The sequence below is a fragment of the Protopterus annectens genome, chromosome 2.part1, assembly GCF_019279795.1.
Source record: "Protopterus annectens isolate FY-2018-M chromosome 2.part1, PAN1.0, whole genome shotgun sequence".
NCBI lineage: Eukaryota > Metazoa > Chordata > Ceratodontiformes > Protopteridae > Protopterus > Protopterus annectens.
The window spans coordinates 1,424,257,011-1,424,281,341 of NC_056729.1; the positions used below are offsets into that span (position 1 = coordinate 1,424,257,011).

At 40.0% G+C, this 24,331-nt stretch overlaps 1 protein-coding gene across 1 annotated transcript in view; it reads right to left on the reverse strand.

The window, feature by feature from the left end:
• Positions 1-17,989: 17,989 nt before the first annotated feature.
• Positions 17,990-24,331, reverse strand: part of MXD4 (MAX dimerization protein 4) — a 402,136-nt gene continuing 395,794 nt past the window's right edge. Inside the window, exon 6 of the mRNA XM_044062896.1 lies at positions 17,990-18,463. Within this exon, the coding sequence (XP_043918831.1) occupies positions 18,315-18,463 (149 nt within the window). The 3' untranslated portion in view covers positions 17,990-18,314. The remainder of the gene's footprint in view (positions 18,464-24,331) is intronic.

A 24,331-nucleotide genomic window follows, 5' to 3' on the forward strand; every position in this document is an offset into this window, starting at 1 on the left:
TGTAAGTCTGCTGTTGCTGCTGGTTCAAAAGGGGGAAGTGTTAATTTTTCTAGCACAAAATTGAGATCCCATGCAGGCAAAGGTGGTTTCCTTGGAGGCTTTACATTTTTGATCCCTCTCAAAAATTGTCTGAGGAGAGGATGAGAGAAGACAGGAGGATCCATGTTGTACTCTGCTAAGATTGCTGATGCATGTATCTTAATGGAAGAATAGGACAGGCCATTGTGGTACAATTCTGCTAAGTATTCCAGGATGTGTGCTAGGTTTGCTAGTGTGACATTTTCTCCCTTTTCTGCACTCCAAATGAGGAATCTTTTCCATTTGGCTGAATATGTTTTCCTTGTGGAGGGTCTGCGAGCCTCCAGGATAATGTCCTTAACCCTCTGAGATAAATCAAGTTGGTTTTGTTTTATGCAATTTTCCAAGCAGTTAGCTGCAGTGTTTTTAACTTTGGGTGCAGGGTCTTGTAGTTGTTCTGCATTAGAAGTAAAGGACATAGAAGTAGATGCCATGAATGCGTCCGAGACATGCTTCTCAGTAGCGGGTACCAATGTTGCCTTGGCCAGTCTGGAGCTATCAGAATTACCTTTGGCTGTTCCTCTCTGATCTTCAGTAGAACTTTGTACATCAAAGGAAGAGGTGGAAAGGCATATACTGTCAGGTCCTTCCAGCTGAAAGAAAGGGAGTCCACCCTCCAGGCAAGTGGGTGGTATACTCTTGAGCAGAATTTCTTCAGTTGGTGGTTGTGTGGGGAGGCAAACAGGTCTATCTCTGGCATTCCCCATTTCTTTGTTATGGTTTTGAAAATATCTGGATGCAGCATCCATTCGTGAGCATCTGTGGTAGTCCTGCTTAAGCTGTCTGCTAGTGAATTCTCTTTTCCTGGTACAAATTTGGCCTGCAGTTGGATGTTGAGATTCAGGGCCAAGTTCCACAGGTCCATTGCCGTCCGGCATAGAGGGTATGAATGTGTGCCTCCCTGTTTGTTGATGTACCACATGACTGTGGTATTGTCCGTCCTTATCAGCAGGTGTCCTTGCTGGATGAATGGTCTGAATGCCTCGATTGCATGTTTCACTGCCAGCATCTCCTTTAGGTTTATGTGTAGATTCAGCTGGTCTTGTGACCATAGGCCTTGGATACACTTGTCTTCCATGTGTGCTCCCCCGCCTAGGTCTGAGGCGTCCGTGGTGATGGTCTGCCTTGGATGTGGTTTGTGGAAAGGCAATCCCCTGTTTATCTGACAGGCCTGAGCCCACCACAGGAATTCTTTTTTCAGACATGGAATGATTGGTATCTGGGCTTCTAGACTGTGTCTGTGCTGAGACCATACATTCCTTAGGTACCATTGTAACTTTCTCATATGCAGCCTGGCATGTGGGATCAATATTATGCAGGATGCCATGTAACCCAGGGCCTGCAGGACTTTCCTTGCAGTAAGCTGAGTTTGTCTTGTTAATGCCATGAAATAGACTGGTAGTTGCTTTTGTTTTTCCTCTGTGAGAAAAGCCATCTGAGCTATTGTGTCCAGTTCTGCACCCAAAAATGTTATCCTTTGAGATGGCACTAGTCTTGACTTTTGTATGTTGACTGTGTATCCCAAGGCTTGCAGCAGTTGTATGACATTGGCCAAATCCTTTATTAATTTTGTCTTGTTGTCCGCTTGTATTAGGCAGTCGTCCAGGTATGGGTAGATTTGAATTCCCTGAAGCCTGCAATGAGCAATTACTGATGCCAGGCATTTCGTGAATATTCTGGGCGCAGTAGATAAGCCAAAGGGCAATGCTGAGAATTGATAATGCTCTGATCCTGCAAGAAATCGGAGGTGTCTTCTGCAATCTGGTCGTATAGGGACGTGCAGGTATGCCTCCTTGAGATCTAGAGTCACCAGCCAAGACTCCTTGCCCAACATGGGAAGAAGTTGCTGTAGGGTCAGCATTTTGAATTTTGGAACAATGAGGTATGTGTTCAGTGCGGACAAATCGAGAATAGGCCTCCATTGATTTTCTTTTCTTGGTACAAGGAATAGTCTGGAGTAAAATCCTTGGCCTTGTTCCATAGATGGTACCTTTTCTATTGCTCTCATCCTTAGTAAACTGATGATTTGTTTTAGAGCCTCTGATTTCTGGCTTGGTGGAAGGTTTGGCATTCCTCTCTTTTTTGGTAGAGTGTGGAAGTGAAACCTGTAGCCCTTGTCTATTGTTTGTAAAGTCCATTTGTCTCCTGTAATACAATGCCAATTTCTTGAGAATAAGGCTAGCTTTCCGCCCAAGGGTGCTTCCAGTTGTTTGCTGGTAGGCGGAATCAGAGCCAAGTCATTGTGCCTGTCCTGTAGAAGTGGTTGCAGTCGCAGCTGTGGCGGCACTTCTTTGGTTGGCAGGTTGCCACTGACGACCCCTGTAGGCACCCCTAGATTGACCTCTGCCTCTTGGGCGTCTATTTCTGCCTCTCTGTGCTCTGGAGTTGTCTGGAAAGGACCAATTCTTTGAAGGCCAATTTCTGCTAAACCTCGGAGGTTGGACCTGCAAAAAATCCTTGACTGTTTGGACAGATTTTGCTTTTTCTTCCACTTTCTTTAGAACCTCCTGTGCAGGGGAGCCAAACAAACTTTGTTTCTCCATAGGGGCATCCAGGAGTTTAGACTTAACATGGTCTGGTAAGGATTGTTCTTTTAACCAGGCATGCCTTCGAATCACTGCCCCAGTCATAGCTGATCTAAATGAAGCCTCCAGTGCATCATAGCCACATTTTAAGAAATGATTACTGACCTGCTGAGAATTGTGTACCAAATCCTGAAGAGACTTACGGTCTAAAGGTTCAGGAGAGGCCAGCTTTTTATTCAGCTGATCTAACAAAAATTCCTGGTACTGTATCATGTGAAATTGACAGTTTAAAGCCCTGGCAGAAAGAGTAGCAGATGTATAAACCTTTTTACCCCATCTCTCTAAAGCTCTAGATTCTCTTTCAGATGGTAGTGGGTTTTTGGCAGAGGCAGCTGCAACACCTTTAGGGCCCTGAGAAATGGTTTATGGGTCTGCAGCATGAGCCTTATACAAGTGGTAGTGAGAATCCGGGACCCTGTAGTATCTGTCAGGCTTTGCAGGGGCCGGGGGAAGAGAATCAGGGGCAGTACTGGCATTATTGTATGCATCATCAACAACTGATAGTACAGGTGGAATGGCTAAAGGCCTATGCTGTGTTAAGTGTAAAAAAGTTCTTAGCCTTTTCCTAGAATCAGAAAAATCCTGACCCTGCCATTGGAAGTGTTCCCTCATTGAATGTAGGGTTTCCCCAAAAGAAAATTCTTCTGGAGGTGAGGCAGAAGGAATGGAGTCTTCTGCATCAGAATCCTCATAAGGTGAGTACGGGCCTTCCTGATGGTCCGATACATCTGAACCATCCGAGGAGTAGTCAGAGGACAGAGGTTCAGGGGGTTCAGTCCTAGGCCTCTTTTCAGGAGGGGGTTGTGAGGCCCTGTCTGGGTGAGGATGGGTTCCCCTGATCAGAGAAATAAGGTCCTCAACAAGTCTGAGAATCTGGGAACTTGAGGTAGGCCTGTGAGAGGGAGCTTTTGAAGGTAAGGCCTTGGAAAGTTTGGCTGCTTTAGCCCTGGAAAAGGCCTTGATAGACATAGAAGCAGGGGGTCTAGCTGCCCCACATGCAGGTGTAGAGATGTCCAACGGAATAGTGTCAGACAACTCTTGTGTGCCTGCTACTTCAGCAGGAATTTCTGTAGCCGACTCAGCCATGGCCTGTGTGGCCTTGGTTATCGGAGGCATGCTTTCGGCCGAAGGGAGAACCGAGGTCTCGGTTTCAGCCGAAACCGAGACACTCACGGTAGGCCTAACCGTGGTTTCAGCCGAAACCGCGGGCCGCGAGTGTCGGTCCTTTTCTTTGCGTTTTTTAGCTAAATGTGTAGTCGGAGTCTCCGACGGCATTTTATATGCAAAAGTGGAGCAAAAAAACTCTTCTGCAAACTCCGACCGATGTCTAAGAGTCCATCGGTTGAAGGAAGCACAGGCTAGACAAGCTGATACGTCGTGGTCTGGGCCTAAGCAAGGAAGGCAGTAAGAGTGGAAATCCTTATGAGGTATTTGTTTCCCACAAGTTAAACAATTATTTACTTTGTCTGACATCGGCTGAGGCAAGAAAGAGTCCCAAACGGGGTACTTAGCTTTTTAGAAGTCTTCGGTACGTTGAAATCTCTGGATCTGACCGACCGGCATTTGCAAACAGCTTCTGCTTCGGGCACCGCGTGGCAAGAAAGACTGAGGAAAATGGGGTCGGCTGATGCCTTTATATCCCAGCAGCTATGACGTCGGGTGAAGTGCGACATCAGCCGAGGCCAGACCCAGACTTTGGAATCCGGCCGACAGAAGGGCTACCTGAGGCAGGACAATCCATTTGTTATGACTGCAGATGCATCCTTGAAGGACATCTGGGAACACATTTTGAGAATGTATAGAGTTGACTGATTTTAAAGGCTCCTTACAGAATGACTAACTGCAAAAGTTGGGAAAAAACTGTAGTAACTTAAGCTGAGATTATGTTCTTGAGTTGCGCAGAGTTAGAAGTACCAAGACACAATAAGGATTTAAGTTTATTTATTTATTGGCTGCCACCAGCATTAATGAGAAAATAGACATCTATTACTAAACTTACTTCAGATGTACTGAGCATTATAAAATAAACTGAAATAATGGATGTGGGGTCTTTAAAAAGAGGGGAAGTAAAATACATAAAAATAAATGCCATATTTGAGATCAACAGATACAAGATAAAGACTGGTGTTAATTCAGAAGGGTTACTGTTAGATGCAAGGCTTATGTACACCTTGTAAGTATCCATTTCTGATATAGAGACAAGCCTGTCACAGTACTGTGCCACAAAGTGGTGCAGCACCACGGTGGGAAGTCTCTGCAGCCCATCACAAATGCTAATAAGGAATTCTGGGGTAGTGACCTATGCTAACTAGCTATGTATTACCTCTTGGAAATGCTTGCAGTAAAGCATTTACACATCATTCAGCTACCTCAGATGCCTGTAGTAATGAACATGGCCAAAAGTTTGATTTCACTCATTGCTTCCAATGGATAAGTCCACATTAGAGGCAAGTGCTGGGGAGTTTTGAGGGCAGGTAGTTGTGGGGTGTGTGTACATGCGCGTACAGGTGGTCACAGTAGGTGGCTTAATTAAGAGGATAGGTAGAGAAGTTATGTGTGCGTATACATGTATATGCATGTATGTATGTATGTATGGAGGTGGGGCACTAGAAACCAGGGATAACAAAAACTCTCCTAGACTAATGAACAGATCCTGCAATACTGGGGCAAGGGAAATACTAGACACCAAGGACAATTCCAGTAGAATACTAGACACAAGAGAGCAAAGAAGACGTACGTGGAGCTAGAGGAGTACAACACCAGAAATATTTTATCTAGTGTGCACTAACGGCACTTAAAAAGATTCAAACTCTGTAACTTGGCACTGACACACCGCATGTAAGCTCAGTGCACCATCACTAGACAGCAGGAATACTTATAAAAACCTTACCTTAAGAAGATGGAAATAAACAAATAAATACATAAAGTAAGGGCGGCGTCATACTCTGCACCCTTGACACGGGGGGGGGGGGGGCGACGACTACAACCAAAGTATGAATGATTTTACCTCCTGTATCCTACCTTCCACAAATTGGGGGGGGGGGGGCATAACTCTTGATTGGGAATGCCATTTAACATAGCTTGGGAATTAAAGGAGGGAAGGAGTCAACAAAAAATGGGGGCATCCAACATCAACTAAGATACCACAAAAAGAAAAATTAAATTAATGGACACAAGTAAAAAAAAAAAAAAAAAAAAAAAAGCATTACTGACAGGCACCTACCAAAAGACAAAAATATGTTACAGTGTTTGTCTGTATGCTTTGTCTGCATACAATTATCATACAGCACATGCAGAAAATCCTTCAAAGGATATCAGAACAAAAACAAGTTATCTGTAATTATACAATAAATGACAAAACAGCACACAGTTTTGAGGTATAAAATTTTTATATTTATATTACACTGAAAGAATGATACAACACTATACCTTCAGTGTGCTACGAACAGTAGCCAGCACCATGTATGTGTGTATAAATGATTTTTTTTATACAATATTATACATCTTTAAAGCCACAAAATGTTCCTTTTCTGATACATATTCACAGGACTCTGGCACAGAACCCACCCAGTCTACCTCTAGCTTTTCAGAAAGTCCAAAGAGGTAACTTCTACAAAGAAGGGCTTCTTCTCAGTGCCTAAAATGTCACACCAGAATGGGCATTGACACAGCAATTACTTATTCTTAAGAGGTAAAAGAAGCATGGCGCTCTCAATCACAGGCTAAAGATTATCTTTTTTTTTTAACACTGCACCAGATTGGAACATTGTGATACTGAAATATTTATTCTTCAGATTTTTAAACATATGTTTGTAGCCAAGGCTGAAACTATAGTAGTTTACATACACAGTGCAGTACTGGACATGACTCAAGATAATTAAATGGCTGTCCCAAAGCTGATGTGAAAAAATGTTAAAAAGAAAAAAAAAAACTGGCAAGGCTCTGGCATTAGCCTTTGTCCATAAAGACATGAGAAACTTGGTTTCTGTAAGTACTTGAAACTCAGCAGTCTTCCAGTAAGCTTGACAAAATTATGGCTATGTTACTTCAAAACTGCAGTTATAGTTAACGCCCTGGTGATTAAAATTTGCCACTGAACATATTGTTTTCAGTTTCTGAACCAGTCATTTAAAAATAAAATTAGCCATTTGGCATACAAGGCTTCTATCCTCGATTTTTTGCTTACAGGCATAGGCAAATTAAGGTTAAAAGAGATGGCCTTTTTCACTAGAAGGAATGTTAAAACGATTTTCAATCACAAGCTGTCATACCTCTCAACTATCCAGATTTTCACTAAATGTCCAGGTTTCACCTCAGTCTTGGTCTGGTTCCTTAAATGTATGTTTTTCTCTCAAATCACTGAGAACTGATGTCACTACATAATGACATACATTTGATTTCAGACTTCACATCCTTCAGAAAATGCATGCTAACACAAACCCTGTTCTATTAACTTTCTAAGTTTATAAGAGCAACATTTAAAATCTGTCCTTATTTTTGGCCCTTTGCCCCCAACACACACGATATTTGGTTATGTCCAGATTTCTTGAGACAAGAGGTTGAGAGGTGTGTCCCCAGTTTTTAGTATTTTCCCTTCTGAGTTTTGTCAGGAGTGGCTCTTTCTGCTGGTATGATTGCATTTTTACTAATTTTGGTCTCTGCTGCTTTCTGGTGACCAAACTGGAGCATACACAGTATGTATGTGCCCTCTCATTAACGAGGTCTCCTGTGGAAAAGCAGTCCAGTTGCTTATTTGTACTTTCATTAAAAATGCAACTTTGAACTCTACATACAAGTGAGTTTCAGACTGAATATCTTTCAGAAAATACATGCCAACATCAAAACTCTTACTCTACCAACTTTCTAAGTTTATAAGAGAAATATTTAAAATTCTTCCCTTATTTTGAGCATTGCCCCCCCCCCTCCCCCCAAATTATTCTGGGCTCTTTCTATGCTTCTTGCATTTAGAGGTTGAAAGGTATGCCAGCTGTGCTTTATATGCATTATTTGAAGAAGAAGAAAAAAAAAAAAAACACAATACATATATTCTAACACACGCATAAAAATGCTCACATCTTCTGGATATGAATTTAAAACCTGGCAGAAGTCATCAGAAACAATGAAACAATAAAAATATAATAAAGACCACAGTTAAAAAAAAATTCTAACCTTTTATAAGGTACTACATGTAAATAAGTCTTCAGAAACAGTCGTATCTTCCATGTACTTTAAAATAAATACAACTAAAATATTTTGGTTTTACACACAATTCAAATAGATAATCTCTTATGGTTTACCCAGTGTTAAAAATGCAATGTATTAGCGTACAACAGACACTGTACCTCAATATAAAATGTTTTTGCAGAAGCTGGTACAACTTTTGTCTAAATGGCACTAAGACACTGGTTATTAAGTCAGCCACAAATCTACTGCTAAGCAAACTCGCTTAAAAAACTTGTGTCTCAAGACTCCCTTGCACTATTAATGCATATTTATAACAAGAATATGTAAACACGTCTGATGTGACTGCTTTTTATCTGGTCAAGAAAAAAAGCACTAGGCATGTCCTCGTATAAATTTGTAAAAATGCAAAGTATACTTTATCCCATTTTCTAGAGTCTGGCAAATAATGTTTATATTTTCTGCAGAAGAAATTTTCATTTAAATGAAAAAATATGTACTACATCAGACCAAAATCATACTTAAAGCAGCAGTCAGTATTAAAGAAAACTAGTACAAAATTACTTAACAAGGCACTCTCAATCTGTAATTACAGAAGAGCTTCCTAACCACTACCTACCAATCCTCAATATATTAATTTCTAAAATTAAATGTACAAGGTCCTACATTTCAGTATTTCACTACATACCACTTCATACAGCTTTCTCTTTTGAGCCTTTCACTGACAAACTTTTAGCCACTGCCCACACCTTCTCTCTCTTTCATGGTAAAGTTTTTTTTACTTTGCACTAGTTATCTGTAGGAAGCAGGATGATTTTCCAAAGCCCATTTATATGAAGACCAGTACCTCTGCGGTGACTGTGAGAATTCCAATTCTGCATGAAAATCAAGCAAGCATTTTTACTGGTGGTGGTGGTGGTGGGGGGTATAAGTGGATGCATGGGGTGGTTTAAAACCCCTTTCCATTTTCAACCGAGGCCACAGGCATAAGACAGCGTACAGAGTTAAATATTAACATCAGAGTAACTCAGAGTTAACTCTTTACAGCAAAAACAACTTCATTGTAAGAAATCCTGTACCAAAAACAAAAATATTTCACAATGCAATCAGTCTTCAAAATAAAATGTTGTACACAGACTTAAAATAATACCTGCAGCTTTGAAGACCTGCCCAGATCTTAACTGAAATTTCCTACTAAGGAAAATCAAGAGCTGCACAAGTACAGCTTAAAAGGGAAGGGTTAAAAAAATAAAAAAAAATACCTAGGTTCACGTTAGTTATTTTGATTAAAAGTAGAGGGATAAAGCATTAAAGCAGCGTTGGACAAGTTTTCTAGAAACAGTAGTTAAGATGGTTACTGCAGACTTCACTGAGGGACAAGTCCCATACCACTCTGGGGCTCTTTTTAGAAAATCCACATCTGACGTTACAAGTATTGGAGGAGAGGTCTTCAAGTATGAAAATGATTACTGTGCTGTTTTAGAAAGGGAGCTTTACTGTAGCTAATAGAAAGAAGGGCTTCTTGAGAGCTGGATCACGGTAGTTACTATGTCTTAATCAGTAGGGGTTTGACCTGATCTTTACCATGTTAACTATGACAAGCAATATACTACATATTTATGTATTTATTTTTTACATTTGTTGACCGGGCTGGTCTAACTGGACATATGTCCATTTTCAGTAGAGGCCTGGGAAGAAAAGCTCCAAGCATCGGCAGTGACAAAACATACAATATATATCAATAGTAAAATGAGTTATAGTACATTGTTTAAACTGTAGGTACAATAAACTTATACAGAGTTCTTTAGTGTGTTTAAGCAAAGATCAAATATTGAGAAACAAACAAACAAACAACATTTGAGAGCTAAAGAAAATATATGGAGATTCCAAAAAAATTTAATTTTTTTTTTTTTTGGAAGAAATCATCATTACAGGTAGGCAACATAGAACAGTGGAGTAGAGAAGCATTGGGATAGCAAGAAGGGGAAATGAGATATCAGTCAGGGTTAGAGCAGGGACAAAGCCAGTGAGTTTTAAGATATTCTTTAAGATGTTTTTTAAAAAGCAGTGTAGAAGCAAGAGTAGAAAGTTCACTAGGAAGCTGGTTCCAGGTTTTTCCCACTGTGTTGGTGAAAAGTGAGTCCCCAGCTTTGTTGTTGGATTTAATAGTGGAAACTAGAAGCTTATTAGATGAGCGTAGTGTTGCAAGATTTTTACAGGGGGTAATCAGATTAGTGAGGATAGGGGTATTATTAGGGTGGTAAAGGATCTTTTGTGGGTGATAAGAAGTTGTTGACAAAGTAGTTGGTTCAGCAGTTCTAACCATCCCAGTTAGTGGCGAGTTCTAAAGGGGGTGCCAGTGGCAAATCGGGCTACGTTATTGTAACTGGTTGAAAGTTTGGAAAGGTTTAACATACAGCAGTTTATGTTAAAAGGAAAACCTCCAATGTTGCTAATCTTATTCCAGAGTTTTTTCCCCGTCTACACCATCATCTCGAGTTTGTTCAATGCTCTGCAAGCCTCAAGCATCTATCAATTTTTTTGGTTCCACCTGCTTGCCCGCCATATATTATTAAAGTCCCAACATTTTTTTCATATTCAAAAGTAACTTTGTTTCAGAAAGGAATTTGTCTCAGCTTGTAAGACTTAGGCCAAACAGTAAAATTCTGTAACAGCTGGCTGCTACCCACAAAAGTTTCACATCATAAATACTGTCTTGCTGAGGTAAGCAACGGGCGATAAACTGCTAAAATAAAAACATATTTCCAAATAATTCATTGTTGGAGAAATCTTTATAGGAAGTACAAGGATGACATACTGACGCTGGAATGTTATACAAAACAAACTGCTAAACACTTATTTTGGCCAGTGAAATGCTGTTTTATTTATTTAACTACAAAATTTATGTACAGTAAAAATTGACAAGTAGTTTTTCTTTTTTTTTTTTCCTTTTGTTTTCTTTTTGCCTTCATTGGCACCATGAAATTACAAGTTTCAGTCAGTTAAGACCTATGCTGAATATATTTGCAATCCTGCAAGTGAGTGGGGGGAAGAGAGGATATGGAATTTTAACTACAGCAGTTGAAAATAGTTGTAGGGTCGATGACTAAACATAAAATGGCATCTTCCAGTTGCAAGCACCTCACACCGAAAGCTGCAAAGAATATACACATAGCAAGACCATCACTGAATGTGAGGTTGCATATCATCAATTCAGATAGCCACAACGTAGTGTGGGCTCACTGTCAAAACACTGACAGTAATCTTTAAGTATTATGCATAGCAAATTGAAAACAAGTGCTGATTTGGTATGCTTGAAGAATATGTTTAGAATGTCACTAACAAATGGGAGTAGTGATACAACAAAAGTACAAAAATGTAACGTAAAAAGCCATTTGCACCTTAGTAAAAGAAAAATGTAACAGATTCTACAAGGCTGTCATTATTTTGCAACAGTCTAACAGAAAGTGTTGTACAGCAAGTGAAAAGATAAAAGGAATCATAAAAGGAAACATTTAATTTAAAATAAATAAAATATAAAGAAAAGGAAAACCTTTTTGAGCAAATACAATATGTCTACATCATTCATGACTATACAAAATACATTTTCTCACTGCAGTTACCCAGGAATACCAGCAGTAGTTTGCATATTTCTCAAACTCTTTGTGAAGTAGTCATGTTTAATTCTCAGCTGCTAAGTCTTGGACACTTAGGAAGAGTATGGGGTATGTCAGTACTAACACACCCATAAACTGGCAGCCTTGGAAAATCCTGCAATATAACTATTTAATAATTTGTTGAGACTAAAGTTACTGATAAGAGTCTAGCAGCAGCTGACCTTCAAATGCAATTGAAGGTAATTCAAGATAAAAATGAACAGATGTTTTGGATGCTGAGCAAGATGCCTGCAATCTACACTACTACCAATCTATCCAAATAGGAATCAAATGAGAGAACAAAATACCTCATTTCCTCATATTTAGCACGAGTCATATAAAGGGGACTTGAAATGGATCCTGGGAACCAGGAGGAAACTCTGACCATGTCAGTACAACAGGCCTCATGATGGTCATTTAATTAAGAAAAAAATTATAATGCAATAAGGAACACGTACGAGTGGTGATTTTGATTTTTTTTTATTTACATCATATTATTATTTTTGCTAATTAATATATTTTTTGAGTTTCAGGGTATAGTTTACCTTTACAAATTGGTGTTGTTCAAGCAGTTGGAGGCAGCTAGACGGCAATGATGATCTTTGAGGAAGGGTGGTTTGTATTTTGCAAACTACAGTTAGCAAAATATGTGTATTATATCTGCAGTGGGATTAAATCCTGTAGCCTTACTGGCACAGCATGTAAAGAAACTGGTTAGCCCACAGGGCAGTTTTAGCCATTTAAGTACTTTACCTATTGTCGATCTGTATGGGTTTGAAGACCTAGGTTCAGTAGGATGTCCAGACATGTCTTCTACTGCCTGGTTGCACAGTATAGGAAAGGGTCACTATTAGTTAGTGTTAGATTACTACTCAGCATCTGGTTTACTGCAAAAAAAAAAAAAAAAAAAAAACATGGAGGCCATTTTACATTTTTTTTTGAGTTAGCAGACAATTTTTGCCACAGACAAAAAACTATAAAATCATTCTGCAGTACTTATATGCACTAAATGACAAGCCTTTCCTTGTCAATAGAGTAGGTTACCTGCATATGACTGTGGTGCTAAGCCTACAGTTGGTCACGGTTTTATCCAGGTAAACAACTTTAAATAAATAAATTTGAAAGTGTTTTGACAGATTGTTAGTACATAGAGATAGAGGATTACTGAACTGAGCACCGACCCCTGACTCCTGTAGTGAGTCACTCTACACCTGAGGTGACTTAGCTGGACAGAACTCGGACAAGGGTGTTATCAGAAAGGTAATACTGAAGTCAACAAATATCGGTCTTGTAAGCCATATCACTCAAACAGCATCTACATCTACAACTCTCCAAACTTAACAGTTTCAAATGAATACAAATCTGTAACTGTAAAGAGTTTTCCCTGAATACTATTTAAAGTGGAATAATAGCATTATATATAGACGTAACTGGTGCTGAAATCTTTCTTAAATCAAATCCATGTTGTTAGACAGTAACTGTGTAGATTCCCCTACTGTACTTTTAGTCTGCACAGTCATATCTGAAGCACTGATCTTCATGAAACGGGTTTTTGGATTTACAGCTGCATCATAATTTAGTAATGGTACATGGCCCGACTCCCCAGCAGAGGACACTCTATATAACAAGACAGATATCCCAGCAGTACATCATCTCAGCTGCATGCCACTTATCCTGTAGACTCATCCTGAACCACAAAATTAGGCAAGATATAGGGACAGATTCCCAAAAGAGTTGTTCTTGGTATAAGTCTGCCCCGATTCCAAAAAACTTGCTTTCACTGTAAGTGACTTACTAGTGCAAGTTACACTAAGAGCAAGTCTTTAATATATATACATATTACACATACATACATACATACACAGTGTATGTGTGTATGTGTGTGTGTGTGTGTGTATATATATATATATCTATATATATCTATATATATACACACACACACATATATATATATATATATATATATATATGTATGTATGCATGTATATATATATATATATATATATATGTATGTATGCATGTATATATATATATATATATATATATATATATATATATATATATATATATACACACACACACACACACACACACACACACACGATCACCTACTATACACCGAACGTTCAATAAACCGACAAGCAGGAATACACGACCACTACACCGACAGTGCATTAAGTCGACTCCACACATTACCGACAGCTGATTGGCCGACAGTAACGAGAGCCAACTTTAAAAGTATAGCTGTATCTCTCCCACATGCAAACATATCACTTAATAATGGCAGAATCAGCGCTAGAAGGACCAGGAGAAGTCGGGCATTGTTACCCTGTTGTGAACTCGCAACGAGGGAAGGAAATGTTACAAATTGAAGGGTACCTATACCATCTACAGCGTACAAGACGGATTACTGGGGATCTAAGGAAAAGCCAAGTACACATTGCAGGGATAGAGCAGTAACCTTGAAGAGCACAGATGGGGAAGAATTACTGAAAACAGTTCCACATGACCACAGTGCTGATCCGAGTGAGACTGAACGATATACACTCACAAATGAGGTAAAGATACGTGCCCAATACAGAAGAGATATGCCGTGCTCTATTGTGGAAGATGCATTAGCATCCACATCCATGTCTGCCATCCATAATATACCAAAAAGGAAGGGCCTTTTACACAGTATAGGTAAGGTTCGCAGAAAATGTACTTTAACACCAGGTAGACGTGAAATCACATTAATGAACATTGATAGTAATGTGTACAATCTGAAAGAAGGGTGCTTCATTAGTAAGCGCATGGCTGATAACACAACTGACACCACAGTGTTTGCATTTAGCACTGTTAGTAACCTGTATGATTTCAGATGAAACATCATTTGGATGATGGATGGCACTTTCTTTCAAAAAGGTGCGACACGCAGGCAGCTTTATAGCATACATGGTCTTTTAAAGACAGGATGTTACAGTAAAGTTGTACACCTATTCTATGCTCTCATGAGCAAGAAATCATTAAAATGTTATAATTACCTTTGGCACACTCTGTTTGGGCTATTGTTGGAAAATAGCTTTGAATGTCAAGTTAAATACATTCTGTGTGATTTCGAGATAGCAGCCTTAAGGAGCGTAAGCTTAAATTTCTCGGATGTGCAGTCCAAAGGGTGTTTATTTCACTTTGGACAGAATATTTGGAGAAAAGTACAAGCTTTGGGCCTTGCCTCTACATATGATGTTTCAATTGTCAATTAAATCACTATTTGCGCTAGCTTTTCTACAACAAGAGGAAGTAATTAGTGAAAACTACTATCCCTAATGAAGGACATGAGCTTGTGAAATACTTCTCTGAGTACTATGTGTATGGGAAACTGAGGAAATTTCGTACTAGAAATAACATGTCTATGAGATTTCCTCCACTTTTTCCTGTAAAGTTTTGGAACATAGCTGAACTAAATGATTTGTTTTTGCCACGAACACAAAACTCGGTGGAAGCGTGGCACCGCAGATTAAAGTGTTTGCTAGGTAGTAGAGCTACAGACCTGGATATCATAATGCGTGCTCTGACTAGGGAACAGGATCGTATCGATGAATTAAGGGTGAGAATGTCAACTGGTGTTCCTCAGTCTCCTAAAAAGTGGAAGGTTGTACAGAGGCATAATCAGTTTCAGCAAGTAATTGACAATAGAGCTGAGTACTCTCCACTAGAGTTTGTGCAGAGTATTATTAAAGAGCATTTATTAAAGATGTAGGATGAAAAGCTGGCTGTTGCACTTTTTGTTTGGACTATGGGTTATATTGAATATGTAGGATGGAAAACTGGCTGTTTTTGTTTGGACTATACTTCACATTTTGTTTAATGTTGAAAAGGGACTTGAAAATGCACATATTATGCATCTGTTGACATATTTGTCAGGGAATGTCACGTTGGTGATTTGTGGTTCGGTGTTTTGCACTGTCGGTGATTAGGAATGTGGGTGGAGTGGGCGTGGGTTCTGTTTTGTCGGTGTATTGAACATTCGGTGTATAGTAGGTGATCCACACACACATAATATATATATATATATATATATATATATATATACATATATACATATATACACACACACACACACACACACACACACACACACACACACACACACACACACACACACACACACACACACACACATAATGTCCAGCACCTGATGCCGTCTCATCTGCTCCACTACCTACAGTCACCAAGATACAGGATTGTACTGTGATGATGCAGTCCCTTTTCCTAAATAAGGTAGAGAGACTGATATTGTATATGGGAAACATGGATTCCTCAGAAATAAGTAAGTTGGTATCTCCAGTAGTACACACCCACGAAAAGCAGAACTTGCTGCATAGTGTACACATGTCATTAAGTCAGTTATGTTAAACAATTTGTGCTACATTATGAATTACATCTACAAGCAAGCATACGTTAAAAAACTGCTTTTGAACAAATTAAAACCAAAACTAACGCTAACTTGAAACTGAGGAAAACTTGTTTTATGACTAAAACTGGAGGGACCAAACATTTTGAAGAGATGTTTAAACAGACTGCTGCTTTAAGGTTGCTCCTGTATCGATAAAATGGAAAACCTTTGTAAATAAAAAGTTCTGATGTAAAGCAGTCACATTTTTAAAGGAACACATTAAAGTCTGTTCACATGTTCACTTATACAATGAAGTAGCACAGTGCAACTCACCCTTTCCACCTACTTAAATGCATTCTTGACTTCTTCATGATTCACACACTGCACCAAATGCATTAAAATAACATTAAACATTCTGCTGCAGACTGTCCGGTACAACTATTATATTGCTATGTTTTTTCCTATTTATGCCAGGTATTCACAAACAAAAATACTACACAATCTGTTTCACAGGAAAAAGTTCCCAAGTTTTTTTTTTTTTTTTTTAAATTCAGCTGCCATGGTTTAAATTAAAACTCTAGACCTTTTCCCAAACAGAAAGAGGGAGGATAAACAACTAGGCATAAAATTTGAGTGTATAGTTTCCTTGTCAAGTTCAAAGAGTAAGCAACAGTGCCAACAAGGATCTAAAGCTGCCATTACATTATATTACCATGTGTATTACTGTCAAAGGGAGGGCACATGTACAGACAACCATAGTATTTATTATTGCCAATACTCTAACGTCCTAAATGCATACACATGTGTATGTACATACCCTAGTGCCTTCCCCTGTAAATACTGTGAAACTGCAAGGCTCTGGGAGGAATTACACAGAGCATCACCATCCAAGCTTTACACTAATGCTTAGCCATGAACTACTACAACCACCCCCTCTAGACAGTGGAGAGATAAACTGGCACTAAACATGATGATACTTTTCTGCAGCAATATTATCACGTCAGAAACAAGATTAAGCTAACCACAACAAAAAGGGTCTTAGTGGACCATCTGTAAGCAAAAAATGTGCTGTCCTTAAATAATAAAACAGAGGTCCTTCTATGAATTTACAAAGGCACAATAAGACAATGACGAAGAGTCCCTGAGACTCTGGTCTGGGTCTGTACCAATCCGCTTGCCTATACAAGTATTGTACGACTTAAGAACATTTAGGAAAATATAATACAAAATCTCTTAACAGGAAATATAGACTACACATGCTAAAATCACTTACCTAAAAGTGTTGATAGCTTTTGCTTATTTATTTATTTATTCTAAACAGAAGCCTGGTCCATTTATCATACCCAAGAAGCCATGCTCTAATGACTTCAATTTATGTATTAAAATCCAGGAAGTATTGCTAAGATAATTGTAAATACAAACTCGAGGAGTCCAATGAATACTGAATAAGTGCTGTTTCTAGCATAGCAGTTTTTGCACCTTTTGATTTTTATAAGCTATAACTTGTATGCAAAGAAAGTAAATGTGTGCTCCTACAGCTAAATACTGTATTTCTCGGCAATGAAGTTCAGGAAAGTGCAGCTGCTACAATATATATGAACATAAAGGTAAAGATTAGCAGGAGTATCCTTCACAGCATGAGAACAGCAGATTCTTGGAATATAAACTGCGTGTTCTGCAAGCAAAAAACAAATACTTTCATTTATGTAATGCAAAGAACCTGATGAATCCAGAAGTAAAAGAAATATTGAACATTTCCTTATGAAACATCATTAGAGCTGGCTCTTTCTTTTCTTAATATACAAACGTACAGTAGTGACTTGTTACAGGGACCTACTTAAGGCCACCTCTGAATTTTACTTTTATATTTCCCTTATCATACAGAAAATAAGGCTGAATTAAATTTATGCTACATTTTCAGCTTATACAACATTCACTATGTCTGTATGATATTAGAAGAAAATAGTGGAAGTGTTTCTCACAATTCTTACCAGTAACAACTTGTATCCTTAGTTTTAGATTTTTTAGGGCATTTCTCATCACTGGGATCATATCCCAGTCCTTTGAGGACACTTTCAGCTTAATGAAAAACAAAACAAAAAAAAAAAAAAAAAGAAAGAAAACACCTTTAATGTGAAAGGTGAAAAAAGATGAGTGACCATTGTATAGAATGCATTGTGTAATCACTAGAACGAGATATGTAAAAGTTTTAGTATGTATTACCAAGTCACAACTGTACCTAGCCACAGTTCACTGTCGCAGAACCACGGACACTTACTGTAGACTTTATGGTAACAAAGCAAGAAATGGACTTAAAAAAACTTCTGTTTCTGAACTGTTGCTGGGAATTCCAAAGAAATGGCAGTTGAAACCTCCATAATTCTTTAAGTGCCCTTGGTTGGTGAGACAGCCCCCTAAAAAGTTGCAGAATCCAAGGCACTATGGTAGCCTTGCTTGAAGTCTGTGGGAATGTGTATAGTCACCATCACTGGATCCACTCTTTAAACTGTAGCGATCGTCAGCATCACTAGAGCTTCCAGTGCTATCCACCTCACCTGCTGTGAACTCCATTCCTTCTATATCAACTTCTGCATAAATAATAACAAAAATATTAAATCATATTGACAGGTCGTTATGCAACAATGAAAAGATGACAAACTTTCTGCTGTAGCATAAATCTTTTTTCTTTTCTTTTCAAGAAGACACAACAGTGTAATTACATGACAGCACAGAGAATAGTCAACTATCAAAGAATGTTTTCTATAGAATTTCAGAGTAGCTCAGTACTTTAACATTTCATAAAACTCATAAAATACCTCACAATGGCTGACTAACAGGATAGGACAGGAAAATAAAGGAAAAAATATGAAAAGGGATACATGGTCATGAAGACTGTCCAAACATGTAAGGCCAAGAGATCCAGAAAAAGATGGAGTAGAAAGAACTAGTAAAAACATACTCTTACACAAACTTTTGCTAAAGTATTTCAAAGGTATTTTTCTATATGTACTGGTACATATAGAAGTAAACAAAGTAGCAAGGGGGAAATTGTACACTAGGTACTATAGTACACCTGCACCAGCTTAGTCCACTTTAGCAGTACGACTGGTAGACACAGGCAGCAACTGATTTGCACTTTTGAGACTCTTCTAGGCTCAAAAACTTCTCCCCTACAGTACAGATAAGTTAGGTACTTACCATAATTGTAAATGTTAGTATATCTGCTGTTGCAGTACTGACTCTTGGAATTCCTAGCTGTAGAAGCCACATGAACCCCCCCCCCCCACACCCCACCCCACATACATCTTCCACAGTTCTTCACTTTTCCCTCAACTGGTCCAGCAGACTCCTTCCCACTCAGATGCTAGTGGTACAAATGGGATGTCAGCTGGCATCATCATCTGATTTTTCTTGTCCGTCTAAAGGAGTCCAGCAGAAGGGCGACACAGCATAACACACCCTAGAGGGGCTGTTCACAGGAGGAGGGGTATGCACACTAACCATAGGACGACCAAAATTGCCATTCTAAGATGCTGCTAAACCCTGAGAAAGGGATGTGTCTGATCTTGGGGGGGGGGGGGGGTTAGACATTAAGGATGGTAAAGGGTGACTTGGATGTACACCTGTAGCAGAAAAAAGGGAGAGGATGGGAGGAAGACAATACTGCTACAGTCTACATACTCAAATTTCTATGACTAACGGTAAGTGCCTAACGCAACTATACTGTATTCATTATAATACTCACTGCTGCAGTACTGACTCTGAGAAATCTCCCACAGTTTTAGGACCAGAGGGTGGACTGCCCTAGAAAGAGGCAGGGGAAAACAGGCCCTACAGAATGGTCATGGCAAAACCCACCCTAGAAATACTACTTAGGTTATAAAGTTTGGAAAATTCTGTAAAAAACACAATATTGATGCTTGTGTGCCAGCTCTTCTGAGAAAGGGGGTTGCAGATGCAGTGGCCCTAGAAAATGAGCCTCAACATGGCCTAAAATTGCCATACACTGAAAGGACAAAAACAGATGGAATGTGGTATCTATTTTAATTCATTGTTTGTTAACTGGCTCTGAAAGGAGTAACAAAAGCAGATGGAATGCAATACCTGTTTTGATGTATTGTTTGTTAACATGCTTACCTTCCCTACCTTTATCAAAACAAATAAATAACTGCTCAGATTTCTTGAAGTGCATTGTTCTGTCAAAGTAAAATCTCAGTTACCTGTGTACATCTAGTAAAGGTAAAATTATTTTGCCCTTATTCTGCAGTGGTGGAAAGATACAGGAAATATAGGAAGGTGAAAAGCATGGGTCAGAGAAAACTCTGACACCATCTTAGGCATGAAGGAAGGGTTAAGCCCGAGGGTGACTCTAACCATGCGATAGATGTACACAAGTGGGCCTGCAGCTCTAGAACTCTTACCAGAGGTTACTGCCACCAGCAATGCAGTCTTCCCAGGCAGAAGTTTGAGGGAGATGGAAGCAGCTAACTTTAAAGGAGTCAATGTCAGCTTTTCCAAGATATAAATTTAGGTCTCATGGTGGAGTTAGTCCCTTTCTTTTTTTTTTTTTTTTTTGGGGGGGGGGGGTGGTATGACATGCAGTTCCCACTGCAGTTATGACTGGAGTGGTGGTTCCAATGACAGACACTGGGATAGGATATCCACATGCATTCAAGTGAGGCATATGGCAAGCCTGTTTTGCAGAGATCCAACAGATAAGCAAGAACTCATAATATCTGGAGAGAATTTGTGTCCTGGTCTCTCTTTTAAAGTTGTACAGGCAAACCTTTTCCAATACATTAGGTACAATTTCCTGTTACTAGGTTTTCTAGCCTTCCCCAAAATGTATAACACATCTCCAGATAACATGCCTGAAATATATGAGCACTGAATTATTCACACTATCAGCCTTTGTGTTCTCAAGTTGGAGTACATTAGGGATTTATTGTTCAGTGTCAAGAGATACATGCGCTAGAGCAACCAAACTAATTCTGCCTTCGCTAGACCCTGCAGAAAGAAAGTACAATTGTGTACACTTACCATAAATGTAGATGTACCCGTGAATTACCACATAGGTGGCAGTACACTAAGCATTGAAGCATTGAAAGTGTGATAAGAGACTTAGGAACACAGGTGGACAGTGGTCTCACCTTCGATAACCACATCGTCACAACAGTCAGAAAATCCTTCTATGTGGTACACCTCATCACTAAGGGCTTTTCATCCAGAAAAAAGGAGGTCATTGTCCCACTGTACTCATCCCTCATTAGACCCATTATAGAATACAATGCCTCGTTTGGTATGTACTTCTCAAGACATCTGCAACAACTGGAAAGGACGCAGAAATATCTCACTAAAAGAATCACAGGCCTAAAGCAGATGCCCTACACTGACCACCTTAAAAAACCCCAGCTATACTCTGTCGCATATCGTCTACTCAGAGGTGACCTCTACTTAACATACAAGACCATGTCAAACCCAGAGCTGTTGGACATGCTACACTTAAAGAAATCCCAATCCCTCGGAGCCACATGCTCCAGGGATCTAAACCTCATCACAATGAACAAAACATGCTGGAGGGATAGGTTCCTGACCCAGAGACTCCCCAGACTCTGGAATAGACTACCCATACATGTCAAGCAGAGCGCCTCTTTGGCCATCTTCAAAAGAAACCCTGACGATTGGATGGGAGAAAGGAAATTCACCCTGGGGATCACGTCAGTCGCCCTGCTAGACAGGGCTCCAGGGAAGTAAATAGTGTGGGAAAAAAATAGCCAGGGAATTGTTACGGCTAGGTTTATATAGGCCCTAGAGCCGATAGCCTAGTACCAACCTATGAACCTATGTTAGAGTGTATTCACTGTTGCAGTCATCACTTTTGGGTTATCTGCCTGGAGGTAGCCCTCAGTCAGCCTGAATACCAGAGTCTTGGGATTTCTGCATCAGATGCTGTCAGGACGTCATGGGTATAAAACATGCAGCAGACGCCATTACATCAGTTTTTCTTGCCCCAGATGTCAGGAGTCCCCTAAATAGGAAGCAATTACACGGTGTGGAACACCCCCAGCAAAAAGCAAATACCAATGATATAAGTTATGCCAAACAAAAAGGATAGGTAGAAGTAAAGAAGTCAGGGGGCTGGAGGGAGGGTAACCAGGACTGCAACAGTGAATACACTCGAACATCTGCATTTATGGTAAGTGTACACAACTGTTGTATGTTCTTCATGTTTCACTGTTGCAGTCATCACATTTGGGTTGATTCCCAAAGCTTGAGGAAAGGTGGAGGCAGTCAAGAAGCATTAGGGCTGGCAAGCCGGCCCTGTAAGACTGCTGTAGCAAATCCAGCTCTGGATTTAAAAAGGATAAGTAAAGTACAGTTGTGTACTTACCATAAATGTAGATGTTCGAGTGTATTCACTGTTGCAGTCATTACTCTTGGGTTATCCTGCTGGCAGGCTACCCGCAGTCGGCCTGAATTCCAAAGTCTAGATCCGGCGTCAGTTGCTGTCGTCTCTTCCCTGACGTCAGTGCACCAGGGGTATAAAAGATGCAGCCGACACAATTTTCTTCAGTTTTTCTTGCCCCAGATGTCAGGTGCCCCCAAATTGGTAAGCTGAAAATTATGCCAATAAGTATGCATGCACAAAAATAAACATTTCCTTCATCTACAAGCAAATACACCACATAGGTTGTATGGGATAGTGAAGCACAGATAAGTCCCAGCAAAGAAAAAGGGGGGTGGTGGGTGGGTAACCTGGACTGAAACAGTGAATACACTCGAACATCTACATTTATGGTAGGTACACAACTGTACTATGTTCATCATGTTTCACTGTTGCAGTCATTACTCTTGGGTTGAATCCCAAAGCTGAGGATGGGTGGCTGGGCTAAATAGGATTAGGAGAGGCTATGAGGCCCTGCAGAACTGCAGTGGCAAAGCCTCCTCTGGATTTAGAGTAAAGAGGCAAGTGGTAGTGCTTTGTAAAAGTGTGCACTGAACTCCAAGTTGCAGCCTCTAAGATGTCTTTGGTTGGTACTCCTCTGAGGAAGGCTGCTGAAGTGGCTGCTGCTCTAGTAGAATGAGGCCTAATGCCCTTAGGCACTGATTTGCCATGTTGAGAATAGCAGAAATGGATGCAATGGCCTATCCATTTAGAAATAGTCTGTTTTGAGATAGCCTTTCCTTGTGATCCTGCAGCATATGACACTAAAAGTTGCTCAGTCTTTCTGAAAGCTTTAGTTCTGTCCAAGTAGAAGCGTAGCTGCCTGTGTATGTCCAAAGAATGCAGAATTTTCTCACCCTTGTTCTGTGGGTTTGGATAGAAGGTAGGCAAGTGAATGGTTTGGTTGAGGGCCACACTGGACACCACCTTAGGCATAAAGGTTGGGTTTGTCCTCAGAGAAGCCCTGTCTGGATGAAAAATGGTAAGATTCCACAGCCAAGAGTGCTTGTAACTCCGAGACTCGTCTTGCAGAGGTTATTGCTAGGAGCAGAGCTGTTTTCCAGGATAAGAATTTTATATCCGCTGTTGATGCTGGCTCAAAAGGAGGCAGTTTGAGTTTTTCCAAGACATAATTGAGGTCCCATGCTGGAATTGGTGCTCTCCTTGTAGGCCTGATGTTTTCGGCCCCTCTGAGGTACTGCCTTATTAAAGGATGAGAAAAGATAGGTGGTTCCGTATTGTAATGGGCTAAAATGGCAGAGGCATGAATCTTAATTGATGAAAAAGAAAGGCCTTTGTCCAGCATCTCAGTTAGGTATTGTAAAATCTGAGGGATATTTGGTACATACGTGTCAATGCCTTGATCCTGGTTCCAAGCACAGAATCTCTTCCATTTTTCTGCATAAGATTTTCTGGTACTGGGCCTCCTGGCCTCCAAGATAACATCCATAACAGCTTTTGAAAGAGGAGTGTTCTGAATGGCTACATTATCCGCCATGCTGCCAGATTCCAGGTCCTGAGTTGGCTGTGCAGGATCAGATTGTTTTGCTGGGTCAGCAAGTGAGAAGTTTGAGGCAATATCCATGCTGGACCTTGAGACGAGCTCTTTAGGATTGGGTACACCAGTGCTGGCGTGGCCAGTTTAGTGCAATCAGTATCATTTTTGGCTTCTCTTGTCTGACCTTTAGGAGTACCCTGGTAAGGAGAGGCAGTGGAGGAAAGGCATATACTGTTAGATTTTCCCAGCTGAAGGATAGGGCATCCACTCTCCATGCTTGTTTGTGATAAATCCTTGTGCAGAATTTCTGTAATTGGCAGTTGTGAGGGGAGGCAAATAGATCTATGTCTGGGCATCCCCATTTCCTTGTTATCATGCTGAAGACTTGTGGATCCAGTTTCCACTCGTGGGGAACCATGAGGTTTCTGCTTAGTTCTTCTGCCAGAGTATCTGTTTTTCCTGGCAGGAATTGTGCTTGCAGGTGAACTTGATAAGCCAATGCTGTGTCCCATA